The sequence below is a fragment of the Oreochromis aureus genome, linkage group 13 (assembly GCF_013358895.1).
Source record: "Oreochromis aureus strain Israel breed Guangdong linkage group 13, ZZ_aureus, whole genome shotgun sequence".
Lineage (NCBI taxonomy): Eukaryota > Metazoa > Chordata > Actinopteri > Cichliformes > Cichlidae > Oreochromis > Oreochromis aureus.
In genome coordinates this window covers 20115786-20134382 of record NC_052954.1, presented here as the reverse complement: position 1 = coordinate 20134382, position 18597 = coordinate 20115786, and the positions used below count along the sequence as shown (strand labels likewise).

Below are 18597 nucleotides of genomic sequence, written 5' to 3'. Positions count from 1 at the left end.
TCATTTCTAGGCTGAAACAGACAGAATACCAGCACTGACAGATAGTTACTTTTCTTTTTAAATTGATTTTTCACACAGTGGTCCTCTGACACTGATTCAAGATGTGGAGTTAAATGTGCTGCTACTCTTTAGAATATTTCATTATAAAGTAGTGACCTGACCAGCGGAAAAAACAACATTTCCATCCAGCACATGCGGTGAAAATGTATACAAAGAAGAAACACACAAGTGTGTGAGAAACCGTGTTGATGAAGCATGTACTCTTTGTGTGGTTTGCTGAACTACAATAACCACAGAGCTGTATGCCACATCCTCATCAGCACATTTGACAACTTGCCTCTGAGCAGAGGTGGAAAAAGTACAGACCTTGTGTACTTAAGTAAAAGTACAGATATTAGTGTTAAAAAATACTCCAGTAAAAGCTGAAGTACTGATTCAAATTCTTTACTCAAGTAAAAGTAGAAAGATACGGACTCTGAGATGTACTCGAAGTTAGAAAGTAGCTCCTTGAGGAACATTTCTAGCACCTTTTATGCAAAGCTTATTTACCTTGTTCTATATTAATGTAATAATATTAGTAGATAGGAGTACAAACTTTATTTCAGTCTAAATTTTAATTGTAATAAGAGAATCACAACTCAAAATAATTTCTGTTGAGCTGTGCTGGCTGATTTCCATCCTCTACACTAACAGTACACTGTTTGTGTGTCTTTATAATTTACACTCTAAAGCCATTATCAGCCTAACTTCAAATTTATCTCTACTACCCTTTATGTAACCTAACTCTGACCATGAGCACCACAGTCACTGGGCTCCAGTAATACACACTTTAAAGCCATCACAGTTCAGCAAACTAACCAGTTTATCCTAAACTGCAGAGGATTTTCATGCAACCTTTAAAGAACAATTAGACTGTTAAAAACAAAATGCCATACATGGAGACCCAATATCTAATTTAAAAACATGAGGACTTACATGTAAGCTTTAAATTTCCACTTTATCAAATACCACTGAGCAGTAGTGATGGGATTTTCGGCTCTTTTTAGAGAACCGGCTCTTTCGGCTCGGCTCACTAAAAAGAGCCGGCTCTTCAGGTTGTTTTGTTGCTTTAATTAATTTATTATTAACAACAATATAAAATTATGCACAAAAGGAATTACTAATGTAAAAATAAAAGTGGTTTTATTTATATATGTTTATATATAAATATATGCAGTGGCCACTAGAGACAAAAAGCATGTACAAACCCTAAAACACATTTCTAGCGTTAACTGAACTTCCAAAACAGAGCTACCTAGATCACTTAAATTACACAATTGAAAGCATATGTGTATTGTTTGTGTATTTATACACAAGCACTCATATATATTCAAATAATTTAAAAAAAAAAGTTCATTTACCTGTTACTACCACACACCAAATCCGGTCGTTGGTACTTGCTGGCTTGCGTAGTAGGTAACAAAAGCTCAACACTGCGCTTAGCATTCTGGAGCACTTCTGTTGTCTTTTATACGTGTTTTGGAGTTTGTACGTGCTATGGAGTTTTTACGTGTTGTGTTTTGGAGTTTGTACGTGCTTCAGGGTTCGTACGTGTTTTGAAGTTTGTACATGCTTTGTCTCTAGGGGCCACCGTAAATATACTTTTATTTATTCACTCCACATAAAATGTAATAAATAAATCATATAATACAAAAACCAACTATTCACATTTCAACTTTTAACTATTTAAATTTTCAGCTTTTTCTTTTTAAACAAATTTAAAGTGAAACAACACAAAACACTGCAAACCACAACACAATTAAATATAAATTAAAATATGAAAACAAAAAGAAGATGCACATTCTCTGTCATATGGGCCTGCATGATTAAACTTTCTGAATCCTTTATCATCTGCAACTGAAAATAGTTGTGGATGATTACTATACCTTTCTAATGTGACGCTGTTGTCCCTGGCTCTTTCTCTGTCTCTCCCATTGACTGTAGAAAACATGGACGACGCGACTCCGCCTCCTACCATTGTGCAAAAATGAAGCCAAAATATCCCGCTTGTGGAGGCTGCCATCTTGCAAATTTGGAGCCAGAGTCTGCGCAGTAGTGACTTGAGGTGGAGCGACTGTGTAACGCTCCCGCCCACACACCCGCTGGACATGACCGCAAACACGCCCCCCTACACTTTTTACGTAGCCCGGCTGCTCGAGTTTTTTTGCTGGTTTACCGCGACTGACGACTCTTTAATTAAGGTAAATACAACCATGTCACTGTTATAAAAAAAAGACGCACAGCTTATCATCTTATAGTTCTAAAATCACTTTGTTGTTAATTCGTTTGCTAGATTAGCCGCTAGCATACGCACTGTGTTGGAGGCTTGTTGTTAGCTAGTTAGCGATGCTACACACCTAATACTCTAATAGTCTGTGTTATTGAAGGATTCAGCACTTCTTATGTTTGTTATCCATTTTTAGACAGCGATGAGATCATCTGCACACGCTACAGAAGCCCAGAGTTACTGTTAATATCAAACACATAATGCTGTCCTTTGAGATTTTAACATAAGACTGTGAGTGTAATGGATCTAAAACGGTTTAAATCTTCAGAGCCCTCTACAGCCTGGTAACATGGAGACTTTAAAAACATCAGCAGAACGTTTCAGTAGTGTATCAATTCAATTCAATTCAATTCAAATATTTATTGTCATTGTCAGAAAACAATGAAATTGCGTTTGGAGCTTCCATACACCCGTGAATAAAATAATAATAAGTGTAAATATGACTCCAGTGCAATAAAACAGTCCTTAGCAACAACATACAACATGACAAGTAATATTTAGAAGTTGGATATGGTTATTGTCCGTGAGAGAGAGGGGGCAAAGAGTTCAGAAGCCTCACAGCCTGTGGATACAGGCTGTTGGCCAATCTGGATGTTCTGGCCTGTATGGACCTGTACCTTCTCCCTAAGGGCAGCAGATGGAAAAGGTGGCGCGCAGGATGATATTGGTCCCGCAGGATACTGTGCACCCTCCTCAAACAGCGAGTGCGGAAGATATTACTAATCTCTGGCAGAGTTGTTCCAATAATTCTGCCAGCTTCTTTCACCACCCGCTGTAGTGCTTGCTGATCGGCCTTGGTGCAGCTGGGGAACCACACTAGCAATCCATACATCAGAACGCTGCTAATGGCACAATTATAAAAGTTCAGCATCAGAGGTCTGGGAATGTGTGCACTCCGCAGTCTCCTCAGGTAGTAGAGGCGCTGTTGGGCCTTCCGTGCAGCTAAGTATGGTAGCTAGCTAGTATGGTTGCCCCAGGACAGGTCCTCGGTCACAGTTACCCCCAAGAATTTAAAACTGCTCACCCTCTCCACCTCCCCACCGCCAATAAAGAGAGGCAGATGGTTGCTGTGACCCTTCCTCCGGAAGTCCACAATGATCTCCTTGGTCTTTTGGCATTTAAGACCAAGTTATTGTCGTGGCACCATGCCTCTAGTTGTTGCTAGTGTAGTCTAATTTGTTCTTTTCATTTAATAATAGAGTCCATATTATATCAACAGCTACATTCACCCTGGAGAGAAACTAGTGAGGGAGACCATCAGGACCAAGCTGGGTTTCCTGGGTCCAGAGGTTTGGAGAAACTTCTTCCTTTTCTTTCATCACAGCTGTCCTGTGCCAAAGGTGCTGTTGACCTACTGAAAGAGGCTTCATTTAAGAAACACCAGGAAGACTGAAGCTCATCGCATTGATCAAGCAGGACTCATGATCTTCACCAGCAGCTCCCTCACAGGGAAATCTTCAGCACTCCTCCGTAGGCCCGATCCAGGAGATGGATAAACCCAGCATTTCATGAACACTGTGATGGAGACCTTTGGTTTGTGTAATGTTATAAATACTCGGATACTCCCCAGAGGCTCCAGACTTTTACATAAAGATATTATATTCAGTCCTGTAGAATGTTATATATTTAAAAATATATGATCCTCTCTGGTTACTCTGGTATGAATAACTCTGAATCATCCATCCATCCATCCATTCGCTTCCGCTTATCCTTTTCAGGGTCGCGGGGGGCGCTGGAGCCTATCCCAGCTGTCATAGGGGGCGAGGAGGCGGGTACGCCCTGGACAGGTCGCCAGTCTGTCACAGGGCTAACACACAGGGACGGACAACCATTCGCACTCACATTCACTCGCACATTTACACCTAGTGGCAATTTGGATTATCCAATTAACCTATCCCCACAAGCTGCATGTCTTTGGACGGTGGGAGGAAGCCGGAGTACCGGAGAGAACCCACGCAAACACGGGAGAACATGCAAACTCCACACAGAAAGACCCCGGCCTGATGGTGGAATTGAACTCAGGACCTTCTTGCTGTGCGGCAACAGTGCTAACCACCGTGCCACCGTGCTGCCCTAACTCTGAATCACTTTATGGTAAATAACACATTATCTGCAAAAAAAAAACTGTGAAAGAATTCCAGATGACAAGTTTGTAGTTCAACATACAAGTGATGACGTTTGATCTTCATCAGGTTTTATTTAATTGTGCCAGAGAAAATCTCATATGCTCTTCATGCAGCTGAGTACATCAACTGTTTAAAGCAGAAGCTGTGCAGGTCTGAGATACAAACTGAGGTCCTGTTAATGCTGATATATAGTGACACAGTTACATGAGTGATTAATCCTTTTGTTTTTTGTCTTTAACTTTATCAATAAAGCTGCAGCTTTCACTACAACACGTGTGGTACTTTAACCTTTGTACTGTTTTCATCAGTTCATTTTGCAGTTAACATGTTGGATGATCTGTCTGCTGTCACTGGGTGGTGCTGAGGTCTGAATCTGAGGGCAGCTCCTGTAATCACAAAGAGAACAGAACCATCAAACTCAAATATAAATTTTATCCCTCAAAATTGAAATAAAGCTGATTCTTCTGTCCTCACACACTCAGGATCTGAAGTTCTTCTCTTACATTTTTTTCAGTATTACAGTACACTACAGTACTTTAATCCATAGTTCCTGATTAATGAGGAGTTACTGAAGTACAAGCTTTTAAAAAAGATGTTACTGTCTTTACAGATGTGGCAAGAGACTGAAAACATGCTGTTGTTTGCACATATTTAATATTCAGTTCTGCACAGGAGCTGAAGCAGGGTGCAGCCTGTTGCTTTTACAGTATAATACTTGTAATAAAAGTACAGTAATTAGTGACTGATTAGCCCGGAACGTTTCTCTTGATGTCTTTAGTAAATTCATTCACCTGCACAGATTAGCTAAACGAACCCTGACAGCCGAGTGCTCATTTTAGCTAGCTAGGTCTCGGGACATAGCTAAGGACGGTAGTTACGGATTAGTTTACAAACACGATTAACTTACCGAAAAAGTGCAGCCGGGCCTCGGGTCCTTCTGTCGGGTAGTCCAGTTTACTGAAGAACACCTCAGGCTGTCAGGTTAAAACACTCGGTCGTGAGCCAGTAGCGTAAACGCTGGCCCTCCTCTCAGAGTCTACGCTCTATCTGCTATTCCCGAACAGAGATACGCAAGTTTCTCCGTGACTGCAGCTGCCAGTCAAAGCTGCTATGATGACGTTTCACCCCAATTTAACATCGCCGCGGTAGGAATTAGAATCAAACTTATGGGAAAGGAGACCCCTTGGACATCAATGAGCATGATGAGAACTATTGATAACAAAAGAAAGAATCTTTGGAAAAAAATTATCTAAGGAGAATAAATTTATTTTAGTCTGACCCCAGTCCCATCCGCTAACATGGAGGAGGCGGGGTTTATGACCTATACTGCAGCCAGACACCAGGGGGCGATAGAGACGTTTTGGCTTCATTTTTGGGGAGCTGTGGCGTCGTCCATGTTTCTACAGTCAATGGTCTCTCCCTCCTGCTCTGTTCCTGTGCTACTGCGAGTGTAACTACCGCCCCTCCCCCCTCTTCCCAGCGCAAAGCACAAGGCTCGGGTGCGGAGTGAAGCGGAAAAAAAGTGCGAGAGAGAGGGTGAGAGAAGGAAAAAAATCCCCCACAGCTCGCGATAAGGAGCCGGCTCGCGTCATGCACGTCAAAGATCCGGCTCTAAGAGCCGTTTCGTTCGCGACCGACACATCACTACTGAGCAGTCCTTAACCCTTAAATCTAACCTCTCTTCTTCCTCTCCTGTCCTGTCTTTCTTATCTTTCTCTGAGTGAAGTTACCTCTCTTTATTTCCCCTCCCTGTGAAAAACAGCAGTTGGACATTTAGCTAGCAACACACAGTGTGACAAACTGCACACAAACACTTTGTATGTTTGTTGATGTTTGTTAAGCTGATAAAAATGTTGCATTTGAAATTTCCTGCTACTTAAAAATATTACTCACTTTATTTGCTCTTCTTCTGTAGGGCTAGCTATAGATGCTGAAGTACTGAATCAGTGTTGGGGAGTAACGGAATACATGTACCGGCGTTACGTATTTAAAATACAAAATATGAGTAACTGTATTCCGTTATAGTTACTGTTTAAAAGGGTGGTATTCAGATTACAGTTACTTACTTACTGAAATAAAGGGATTACACTGCGGTCTTTTCTTGTGGGGGTCATGTTAGGCTATGCCCACTCTGTTTTCGGCAATTCCACGCCGGTGGAAACCCAAACAAAAGACGCATTAAGAGGCTCTAATGCCTGTGTCTCAATCTCGCGGCCCATGTCACCTCTACTTGCGACCCGCATAATGGCGTGAAGAAATATTTTTAAAAATTATTATTCAAAAAAAGAGTGTTATAGGGCATAGCCCTAAAGAATGTAGCCTCATGGGCAGTGTAGTCCGTGCTGCAGGGAGAATGGACTGCCATACCTGTTATGTCTGTGAGGGAGTGAGGAAGAAAAATCAGAGTCGAAAATTACGAGTTGTCACCGACCAGAAACGGGAGATGGAAGCATGTAAATATAATAATAACCACTGCAGCCAAAAAGAGTGCCTGACGAGCCCAGTTGTAAGTAAGCTATTAAGACTCGACTGTTCACTGTGTTCGTGTTTTCCTCCAAAACAATAAGTTCCGTTGGAGCAGCCTTTCAACGCCTCTCTCTGTCTCTCGCTAGCAAAGTTGACCCAGACAACAAAGTAAAGCTAGTTTTCGGCTACGAGCCCGACACGGAACCCGGCCTATAAGCCAGAGGCCCTGTTACTACGGTTCGGAGCCGTGGACCTGTTTTATAAAAGCGCGGAATAATTTTACGAGATCACTGCAAAAAGCGCAGCCTTACCTAATGTCCACCCTACTGTTATGCATTTTATATTAAGATTTAAAAATATAGTTGGGATTGGTATGGCGAGTAACCTTCAGTAATAGTAATAAATCACACAGCAATAGTACATTCATGTAGTTGTAAAAAGCTTGATAATATATTAAGTAATCCAAAGTATTCAGAATACGTTACTCTCATTGAGTAACGTAACAGAATACGTTACAAAATACATTTTGGAGCATGTATTTTGTAATCTGTAGTGGAATACATTTTAAAAGTAACCTTCCGTACACTGTACTGAATCTGCAGTTATGGACACCTGCAGTTGTTCAGTGTAGTCTCAAAAAACTAAATCACCAGCCCACTTTAACCTCTGACTAAAGCACAGTTTGTGTCTTTCATCTCTTTTTACCCAACATCCCTTGGTGATTAACACACAGGATTGCCTTTCATTTGTTACTGTTTGACCTTAGATTGGTTTGAAGGCCCACAGTGATGTGAAATAGTAACTCCCCTCAAATGCGTCAAACCACAAGTAACGCGTCTGTTTTGACAATGTAAGCAGTATAAAATACATATATTTGTTTAACCCTTGTGCACCCGCGAGTACCCCGCGAGTACCCCGGGCTGGGGTCTCGGCGTACCCCCCCTCTCTCCGAGCTGGGCTGGGGTCTCGGCGTACCCCACCCCCTCTCTCTCCGAGGTGGGCTGGGGTCTCGGCGTACCCCCCCCTCTCCGAGCTGGGCTGGGGTCTCGGCGTACCCCACCCCGGGGTGTGAAAAAAAAGAAGATCACTACCGCACAACGGAGGAAAGCAAGGACTGTAGAGGACAGAAGTGTGATGGTTGTTTTTTGTTTATTTTTGCTGAAAACAAAAATACATGATGATGATGATGATGATGATGATGAAACAGAGTGTTTGATTAAAACTATATCAGCACACACCGACCCGTCCTTGTATTTGTGATTCAACACCAACACAACGTAGCCTTTCCCTTTTTGTAATAACACACACACACACACACACACACACACACACACACACACAGTTACAGCTGCGCCGCGGGCTGGGGTCGCGTGGACCCCACACCCCGAGTCTGCACTTTGGCTTTCTTCCCTAGGTTGTCTGTTCACAACCAGGGGTGCACAAGGGTTAAAGAGTTACTCCATATGGAATATGTAACGGAGTGGAGAGATAGTCTCTCACTCAGAGAACCAAGATTACAACGTAACTAACCTTTCTTATCTTTCTGCATTCCTCCAGACACACACATATCATCCAAGGTTGAAGCTGGCTCATGTTCACACACATATGCAACAACAAAACTTAGAACATTAGAACAGTCATTTCTCAACCTAATTTTCTCATTTGTATATTAATCAAATGTGTATTTTGATTAATCTTTGATTAAGAATGAAAATGCTTTATTAGGTAGTAAAGCTTGTTTTAGCACTCTGATCATATTTACTCACATGAGGTTGGATATTAAGATCTTTTAACTTTTCTTAGCTGTGACGTAGAGGCAGCCGGGGAAGGACCTCAATCGCTTTGTGTCCCCAGGTGTCACGACACATTATTTGAGATCATCAATGGTTATTCAAAAATATTAATATCAGTGTAAAGTACAACCCTAATAATTATAAATTATTATTAATGAAGAAAACATTATCATCATTTTTCACAGTACAAAGTGAAAAAAAGTGGTGCAAGTTGGCATACAAATGAGTGATGTAGTTGCCTGGATCAATATGTGAAGGAAATGACCCAAAATATTTTCTCTTGTGCAATAATGTGAAATGCTTCAATTTTATATAGAAAGTTACAATATTGTCTCAAATCACACCTACCCTTTAAAAAAGAAGTATTGGTTGGTAAATTAGCATTTACCAACCAGCAGTCAAGCGTAGCAAAGTCTTAAATGTATCAAAAATAATTTAAATGTGATCATCAGCAGAAAGAGGAAGTAAGATGCCATAATTTTGACAAAAGTTCTTTAACCACTAAAAATATATCTCAGACATAATTAGGCAAGTAATTGCATATTTTACCACAAAATGGAGAAAAAAAATATTTTTATCTTTAGCGGCTTCACCTTTCTCGTATTTCTTCTGTTTCTTAGAGGCAGAGCCGAGAAATAACAAAGTACAAATGTTTTTTGTTACTTTACTTAAGTGGAATTTTCAGCTATTTTTTACTTTACTTGAGTATTTATTTTTCTGACAACTTTGTGATTTTACCTCCTACATTTTTAACCCTTGTGCACCCCTGGTTGTGAACAGACAACCTAGGGAAGAAAGCCAAAGTGCAGACTCGGGGTGTGGGGTCCACGCGACCCCAGCCCGCGGCGCAGCTGTAACTGTGTGTGTGTGTGTGTGTGTGTGTGTGTGTGTGTGTGTGTGTGTTATTACAAAAAGGGAAAGGCTACGTTGTGTTGGTGTTGAATCACAAATACAAGGACGGGTCGGTGTGTGCTGATATAGTTTTAATCAAACACTCTGTTTCATCATCATCATCATCATCATCATCATCATGTATTTTTGTTTTCAGCAAAATAAACAAAAACAACCATCACACTTCTGTCCTCTACAGTCCTTGCTTTCCTCCGCCAGCGGTAGTGATCTTTCTTTTTTTCACACCCCGGGTGGGGTGCCGAGACCCCAGCCCAGCTCGGAGGGGGGGTACGCCGAGACCCCAGCCCACCTCGGAGAGAGAGGGGGTGGGGTACGCCGAGACCCCAGCCCAGCTCGGAGAGAGGGGGGGTACGCCGAGACCCCAGCCCGGGGTACTCGCGGGGTACTCGCGGGTGCACAAGGGTTAACAGCGGCCTCCGACGGGCCTCCCTCGCCACCCGTGCCGTAAAATCCGCGCTCTTTTTCACACAAAACACCCAGCCGACCGGGAAACGCGCTCGTGACGGCTGGTGATGTCGTCGGGGTCCGCATGACCTCGGCTAAGGTAGCTTTATTTCTGTCAAGTCATTTGAAGGAAGATAGAAGAAGAAGAAGAAGAAGAAGAAGAAGAGAAGGAGAAACGAGTAGGAAGAGGGGGTTAATCCGACCCCCGCGGCCCCGGGCGCTCGTGCTGGTTGTCGTCCGGGTATCCTGGTTGAACCGGACGGTGGGCCGCGGCGCAGGTGGGGCAGTAGGTGAGCGCGCACCTTGAGCACACATGCACGCGGCAGGCGAAGCAAACGATCTTAGTCTTGACGTCCTTGCTCCTGGGACAGACGCGGCACCTCTGCCTCTTGACAGGGGTTCCCTGTGGCTCGTCGCTGCTGCGGGACTCGGAAACGGCGGCGTCTTCTCCCTGTTCTTCTCTTTGTGGTCCTCGAGTTCCTCGTCGCCGCCTGGCCTCAAGCGTGGGTAGAACCAGCGCTTTGCCCAGACGCTCGAGGAACAGCCTACGTTTGTTGAGTTTGCCCGACATCCAGTCCGGGCGGGTCTCCCTCCAGACGACAAACGCGTTGTAGGCCGCCACGTCCACCATGTTGTGGAAAAGGGCCACGGGCCACCTAAGTGTCTTTCTCCTGCAGCTGTAGGTCCCCACGACCTTGTCTAGGTTGTCGACGCCTCCCTTGGTGCGATTGTAATGCAGCACCATTAAGGGTTTCGCGGGGGCTCCTCCGTCGGGGTCGCAGCTCGGCTCCAACAGCGACCCGGAGGGCGCGAGGTAGCGGGGAGAGGTGGTGAGGAGCAGCACGTTCTTGTTCTTCTTCGCCACGTAGGACATGACGACCGCGTGCGGCGAGCGTCCGTCCGGGTCGCCGCGGAGCACCGCGATCTCGGCGGAGCCCACGGGTCTGCCCTTGACGCAGCGCAGCTCTCTGGGGATCTCGGGCCTGTTGGCTCGGAGGGTGCCCAGTAACGTGTGGCCCCTTTCGCGGAAAAGCCTCGCGGCGAGCTCGCGCGAGGTGAAGAAGTTGTCGCAGGTGACGTTGTGTCCGGGTGCCAGTCCCTCGGTGAGATCCATGACCACTCGCGCGGCCAGGTTCTTTTCGGGAGGACCGAGCTTGTCGGCCTTGCCCGCGTACAGCTGCATTTTCCACGCGTAGCTGGACCGGGAGTCACACAAGACCCATATCTTGATCCCGTACCTGGCCGGTTTGCTGGGCATGTACTGCCTGAAGGGACACCTTCCTGTGGGGTGATGATACCACAAGAAAAAACCAAGACAGTGTGTTCATAATGTGTCAGATGTTTTCTTTTTCCGTAAAATCAGGCAGCCGGGGAAACAACCAACCAACCAACTACAAATTACATAAGAAATTATACACATCGAGGACTCGACACAAACCTCTAAACGGCACCAGTCTCTCGTCCACGGTGACCTCGGGTCCCGGGCGATACATGACAGGCAAGCGCGCACACCACTCGTCCCACACCGCTCTGATCGGGGCCAGCTTATCGTATCGACCGCGGTCGTCGACGCGCCTGGGCTCTCTGGTCTCTCGGTCGTCGAACCGCAGGGCGCTTGAGTAAGCCCGGAAGGTCTTGAGCGGCATAACGGCTCTGAACACGGACCTTCCGCTCTCTGAGTCCCACAGGCTTTCGCACGCCTCGCCTCGCGACCTGTACACACCGGCAAGTATCAGCAGCCCGAGGTAGGCTCTGAATTCCGCACGGTCCATTGTTTTCCATCCATCTATAGCAAGCCTGCGCCTGGACGCCTCTAGGTTGGTCATGGCGATCACTGTGTCCTCGATCTCGGGAGGGAAGAAGGCCATGAACGTCGACACCTCGTCTAGCACGGCCGCGGCGGCCGCTTCTTCGCTGGGGCCTCCTTCCTCGAGGACGTAGTCTTCTTCTTCTTCTTCTTCTTCTTCTTCTTCTTCTTCTTCTTCGTTATAGTCGTGGTCCACGTGCTGCTCGAACATGCCGGGTCCGCGCACTAGCACGCCAGGATCGCTATCCCCGCCCAGGCCACAATCAGCGCGATGGCAGACAGAGCCACTGCGATAATCTTGCTCATCGTCCGACTCAAAGAAATAATCCTCGCTCCGTGACCGCCGCGCTTTTCCTCCTTGCGTTTCATTCGGTCGGTCTTTCGGACAGCAAGCCTGCCCGTCGTGCGACAGGAGATGTATGAAATCTTCGCTCTGCGAGCCTTCCTCGTGCCTACCTCGCGATTGGCTATTTTCTTCATGTTCTTCTTCTTCTTCTTCTTCTTCTTCTTCTTCTTCTTCTTCTTCTTCTTTTTCCAATAACGCCCGGTGAGCCTTACGCTCGCTCTCTTCTCGCTCCCCGTCGAATGACCCCCGATAGCGAAACGTGGCCGGTCTCAATAAAGGAGGAGGCAGACCCGGACGCGACCACGAGGGTACCGTGGTAGTTACCGACGATTGTTCGCTCTCGACTGCTACTTCCCGGATCTCGTTTTTATTCTTACTATGTTGATGCCAAGGTCTGGTGCGCGACATAGCCTAGGTTTTTTTTGCGTGAGCCTTTCGACCCAACCACGCGCTAGTAGTACTCGATAACCCAAGCGTATGACAAACTCATCATGATTCGCGGTGTTATGGGATGCGGTTGGGAAAGAAAACCAAAACGTAGCGGGCTTAGTATCTAGGATCCGTTCTCTTATCACTCGCCGCTTTTTTTCTACTCCAGTTGCTTGTGTCACTGCCTTTGTTTTTGTTAAGGAATTCACTTATTTGTATGACAATTTAAAAACAAAACACCATGACATGCGATCCTGTTTCAATGTTCTTTTTATTTTCTTCATCATCATCATCATCATCATCATCACCATCGTTCTAGCAAGTAAAAAAAACAAACACACAGATAACTGAACGTATTATACTTGGATAAACACAGACAAACGCACAATTTCATTTAATTTTATTTCAATTACATCCAGACAAAAACACGCATTTCAATTCCATTGGGTCACATGCGGACCCCGCTTGCGACCACGACACCACATAAACACAATATACGCCGTGGTCCCCATGGCCAAGCACAACGCACCGTACATCAACGCGGTGACGCGGGTCGGGGTCGACTCTACACGGTAGACCCTCGATCTTCTGGTTCCGTGATCGTTCTCCGCCACACATTCCCACGTTATCTTGTCCGGCCTCTCCCACGACACGTTCGCACGAGGATTAGCGTCCGCGCGGCACTCGAGCTCTCCGGTCTCCACGTTGAGCGTGACCACAGGAGCCTCGGGCGCGTAGGTCACGTTGAGCCGCACCTCCGCCGTCTCGGCGTACAGAACGCCGTCGTCCGGACTCTCGACCACGCACGACACCTTCTCACCGTTCCACTTCACGCGGGGTATTCCAAGTAGGACGCTTTCCACTATGTCCTCTACCGTGCCCTCGAGCGTGACATTAGCTTTTCTGCTCTTTGATATTACGGTGAAATCCCGGTCTTTTTTCTCCACGACCGTGCCGTTTACATGTACCCATTTCACCCTAGGCTCGGGGTCGCCTCCCTCCGCGATGCACACCGCCAACGGACTTTTTCCAGAACATCCGCAGTCGGCAACCGCGGCGGGGATGACCGACGCGGTGACCCTCGGTTTCCTCCACACCCGGGCCTGGATCTCCACCTTCTGGTTGCCTGCTGGGAACAGCGTGAAGAGGCACGTGTACGTGCCCGAATCCTCGGGTCGAGCGTTGCGTATCAGCAGGTCCGCGTTGCCCTGGCGGAACTCCCCGATGAATTTGACTCGGTCGCGCTCCTCGGCCAAATACGGCTCGCCGTGTTCACCTCCCACGTACAGCGGGCCTTCTCGCGGCAGCACTGTCAGGAAGTTGTCGTTCCGAGGGAACATCCCTGTGCGCCGCTGCCAACTTATTTGAGTCAGGTCTTGGCTCACGCTCATGTCCATCCTACACCTGATCGTCATGTCAGATCCCGCCAGCGTTATGTCCGAGTGCCCTTGTAGGGAGAACGGTTCCACGGAGGCCGCCGACAACACCGCGGCGAGCCACCATAAGGTTGATCGCGCTAACGCCGCGACCATTGTGTCTCTTTGACAAGAAACAACAACATAAACCAACAGTCAGCCGCCGCGCTCGCTGTGCCTTCGGGTGAACAGAAAGAATGTAGCGCTCCCCGTACGCGTCTCCCCGTACGCGTCTCCCCGACCGCCGTAGCAATCTCCCCGACCGCCGTAGCAATCTCCCCGACCGCCGTAGCAGTCTCCCCGACCGCCGTAGCAATCTCCCCGACCGCCGTACAAATCTCCCCGACCGCCATAACATCTATGTTCTTTGTCGCATAAAAACACCCCGCAGGCTGGGAGACGCACTCCGGACGGGTGTAACGTGTGCAGGTTGGGCTTGTCGTGCGCGGTCATATTTGTCATCGTTGAGCTCGACAGCACAATTTCACAATTCTGTCTAGTCTGCAGCTGTACAGTCTAGAGGGTTTGTCGATCTTAGAGTCGGGAAGGGGGACCGCACCGCTGGGATGGCGTATGGTCAGTGGATGAGTACCTGGCATTGTAACGAGGGTGTGTATGTAGTGCGATGGATCTGACAGTGTCTGTGTATATCTACTCTCCGCAGGAAACAGAAAGGACACATCCGACTCTGGCAGTGGCACAGACGTACGAACCGTCGGACTGCTAACCGTTGTGATTTTAGTTGCGCGCTGTCAACTGATCAACGCGACGGCCAATCCCGCTGTTGTCACTGCTGGGAGCGGACAAGGGGTTGTGATTCTACCATGTCGATGTCCATACCCGATGACCGCAATTGCGGGTGTGATGTGGAGGAGAACTGATTTGATGGATGATGACTATGTTCTTCTGTGTCGTGATGACTGGTGTATACCACACACCCAACACCCATCCTTCGAAGACCGAGTGGTTTTACAAGACGCAGGAATACGTGAAGGAGACCTGTCTTTGATTTTTCGGAATGTGTCATTTGGTGATGCTGGAATATACAGCTGTTCTGTTCTGACCACACCAAGACATCGTACAAAGCGAGCTGTGGAAACTATTGCCGTGTTCAGGCTGATAGTTGTCCCTAAAGGCAGTGGCAACGAGACTGGGTATACTACACCTGTCCCTACAGATCACACGGGAGGCAAGCAGACCACACATGTTAGACTGACAATTGGATTGAGCTTGGGTCTGATCGTTGGTCTCGTCATAGTTGCTATTGGATGTGTCATACACAGAAGAAACAAGACACACTGTCCGCCGCGAGAGGTTACGGTGGAATGATGGGGAGTGTTTGAAATGTGTCAACGTTTTCAACAGAACACACCATGTAAACCGTGCCCCGGTATACGTTGCTATTATTGTGTATTTTGACTGTGAAATGACAATAAATGACGGATGGACATACACAGTGTCGGTTCGTTTTTATTGCTTGCATTGTACACAGCTAACATTATGTTCACTATCCATGGAATGGCGTGCTGTCATTGTAGCGTATATCTTGTACACTTTGACCGTGTTATCAATGCGCTCCCATCCAATCAGCGGTTACGGTGTAACGCACTCGCTGTCACACATACAGGCAAACACCACAGTAGAACTTGTAGTGACAAATCATTTTTATTGGGACACACGCGTATACGAGGCACTATGTGTCACACTCCGAATGTCCCTTGTAGCCCGTGCTGTTGTAGGCAACAATCTCGGTTTGGTTTACAACTTGTCTACTCCTCCGTTTTCGTACGATACACACCGTCACACACAAAGCTACAGTACACAAACACACCATTGCTGAGATTAAGGCGTAGAGCAAACCGGAATTCCCTAGGCCAGGTGCGCTACGATCCCCGGTTTGCCGCCAGTGTTTGACAAGGAGATATGTAGTTTGTTCCTCAGACACTTCGCAGGTGAAGTTCCCGGTGTCAGATGGTAAGATGTCCACAGCGATCCGTTTTTGATAGGTGTAGTCGTTGTTTGGGAGCGTGTCGGACACTTGCAGACCGTCGTCCGCGTCGAGAACTCGGCCGTTTTTCATCAGCTTCATAACAGCCGTGTTGAAGTTGAAACCAGATGCCATGCAAGTCAATGTCAGAGTAGGTCCGCTTGTCTCCCGTGTAAACAAGTACACATCAGGGATGTTCACCGTATCCACCCGTGCCCTGACATACATAGTCAACCAGTCGACGCACTCGTTGCCCAGATAGCCTTTGGTGTACTCCATTAACACGGTCACATCGTTCCATTTGGTCGCGGCGGGTTTCGTCGCTTCGACCGCAGCTATCCACTGCAGCGTGACATGATCGAAATACATGAAATCTTCACCGTCGTAAGCGTACTTATCCACCCCGCGGACATACCGCAGATCATCCTCGGAGGGGTTCTTTTCCCCATAACATCCGTGTGTCCACTGTAGAACATGCACATTCCCGTCGGACTCCCCGTGTCCCATCGCTTCCATTGCGATGGGTAGGTTGAGCTCGAACCATTGCTGCTTGCCGAGTCGACTTTTCGTGCCCTTCTCCCAGTACGCGGCGTTTAAGTGTCGTCTAGCCCATGTTGTCGTGGGAATTTTCTTGGGGGTTTCGCTGTCAAAACGGTCAAATTGTTTACCGTCCAGTAGACCGCTTGCTGTAAACTTGTGAATACCCGGAACGTCTAGGTCTGCGGACAGCATCGTGTAAATGTAGATCAGGGAATGTCTCTCAGAGCTCGCTGCCAGTATTCTACTGACAAAGAAGAAGAAGAAGAAGAAGAAGAAGAAGAAGAAGAAGAAGAAAAAGAAAAACACACGGTGCGCCATCATTGTGAGCACTACCTTGTGCGGGGGTGAGGGCGTGCGAGTGAATCTGGATACCCTTGTGTATAACAAAAGCTGACACCGGTTTCCGGGTGATCACAACAAAGTTCACTCTACTATTGTCAGGGCATAACAAGCCCGTTGAGGCTAGCTTGCCTGCATGCTACATGCTATTACGCCGGTCGGGAAATACACCGGTCGGGAACCGTAATACCTCGGTCGGGAACTGTAATACCTCGGTCGGGAAACAAATATACCTCGGTCGGGAAACAAATATACCTCGGTCGGGAAATACACCGGTCGGGAACCGTAATACCTCGGTCGGGAACTGTAATACCTCGGTCGGGAAACAAATATACCTCGGTCGGGGAAACAACATACCTCGGTCGGGAAATACACCGGTCGGGAACCGTAATACCTCGGTCGGGAACTGTAATACCTCGGTCGGGAAACAAATATACCTCGGTCGGGAACAAGATCCGGAGATTGAGAAGAAGGGAATGTCCGCATGTCCGACTATACTAGAACCTGTGTGCTAAGACACAACTAAAGGACACCTTGAGAAAAGACCAATCTGACACTGTCATACTATGAAGGCTCTCACTGTCAACTTTTCCTATTACCTAGACAAACCCAAAATCTACGACCCTAAATTCTACGAGATACCCAGACCCGTGTTTTGGAAGTCTTACGAAGAATTCACTCTGAGAAATTTTCAAGGCATCATCGACAAGGTCAAGTTTGTGTACAGGAACAGAAACTCTGATCTGCACACCAAACTGTACTCTACCTTCACATTCGAGCTCCACTGGCTAAACAACAAACTCCATGCCATCTACGGTCAAGAAGAGCCCGGAGAAGAATGTGAAGATGAAACGCTGGACCCAATACTGTGGCACGCGATTGAGAGAGTCATCAGGTGCATGGTGGAAGAAGGCTACGCTGTTAAAGCGGAAGCCTCGTCCGATTCGAGTTAAAGTCAAATCCTATGCCACGCCGCACCCCAGCCTGGACGTCTTCAGGGCGAAAAGGAAATTGCACAACCTGAATAACAGATGTCTGTCCATGAAGGACGACTCGGTGCAATACAATGTGAAAAGGCTGAGAGAACACGCGGAAGAAGTTTTCGCCTCAACATGGACAGGAGCGTGCAGATTCGTGGTGTATTGGACCCCCAGATCGAAGAGACTGAGATCTGTCAAAATGGATGGTCCCATCAACATGACAGCTCTTAGGCTTATTAAGAGATATCTGACGTTTGCTACTGGAAAGTGTAAACCCGCTTTAGCTTGATTGCATTCTTGTGTTGTGTCACATCAAAAGTATCGCTTGGCCACATTGTATAATGTGTGTCTGCCAGCTCTTAACATGTGTATGAAAATGTTTGGTCTTTGCATAATAAAACCTCCTTGTCAATACAAATGTCCACGCTGTGTACTTTCGAGTGTTTCCGACCGACCGACCGCCCGACCGACCGAGGGTCTCATAAAAACGAAGGCGCGCACGCTTGTCACACTGACTTTGAAACCTAGCGCACACTTGTCACATTGCCTTTGCAGCCTAAAGGATCGACGCTGGTGCTAGACAAACACGCAGGCATGTCTCAAGTGTACAGCATACGTTTGGCGCACCCCAAGACTCAGCTGCCGCGGGACAGCGAGCTCCGGCACGCTTGGTTCGTGTGCAAGCCT

The 18597-nt window shown here is 47.0% G+C and overlaps 2 protein-coding genes across 2 annotated transcripts; both read right to left on the bottom strand.

The window, feature by feature from the left end:
* Positions 1–10260: 10260 nt before the first annotated feature.
* LOC116310181 (piggyBac transposable element-derived protein 4-like) lies at positions 10261–11935 on the bottom strand. Its single transcript, XM_031726917.2, has 2 exons — positions 11506–11935; positions 10261–11348 (listed from the first exon to the last, which is right to left on the bottom strand). Exons 1-2 carry the CDS (start codon positions 11933–11935, stop codon positions 10261–10263), a joined length of 1518 nt encoding a protein of 505 aa, XP_031582777.2.
* Positions 11936–15757: 3822 nt separating this feature from the next.
* Positions 15758–17416, bottom strand: LOC116310247 (H-2 class I histocompatibility antigen, Q10 alpha chain-like). The gene is made up of 2 exons (XM_039621609.1): positions 17346–17416; positions 15758–16832 (listed from the first exon to the last, which is right to left on the bottom strand). Exons 1-2 carry the CDS (start codon positions 17414–17416, stop codon positions 15758–15760), a joined length of 1146 nt encoding a protein of 381 aa, XP_039477543.1.
* Positions 17417–18597: the final 1181 nt, after the last annotated feature.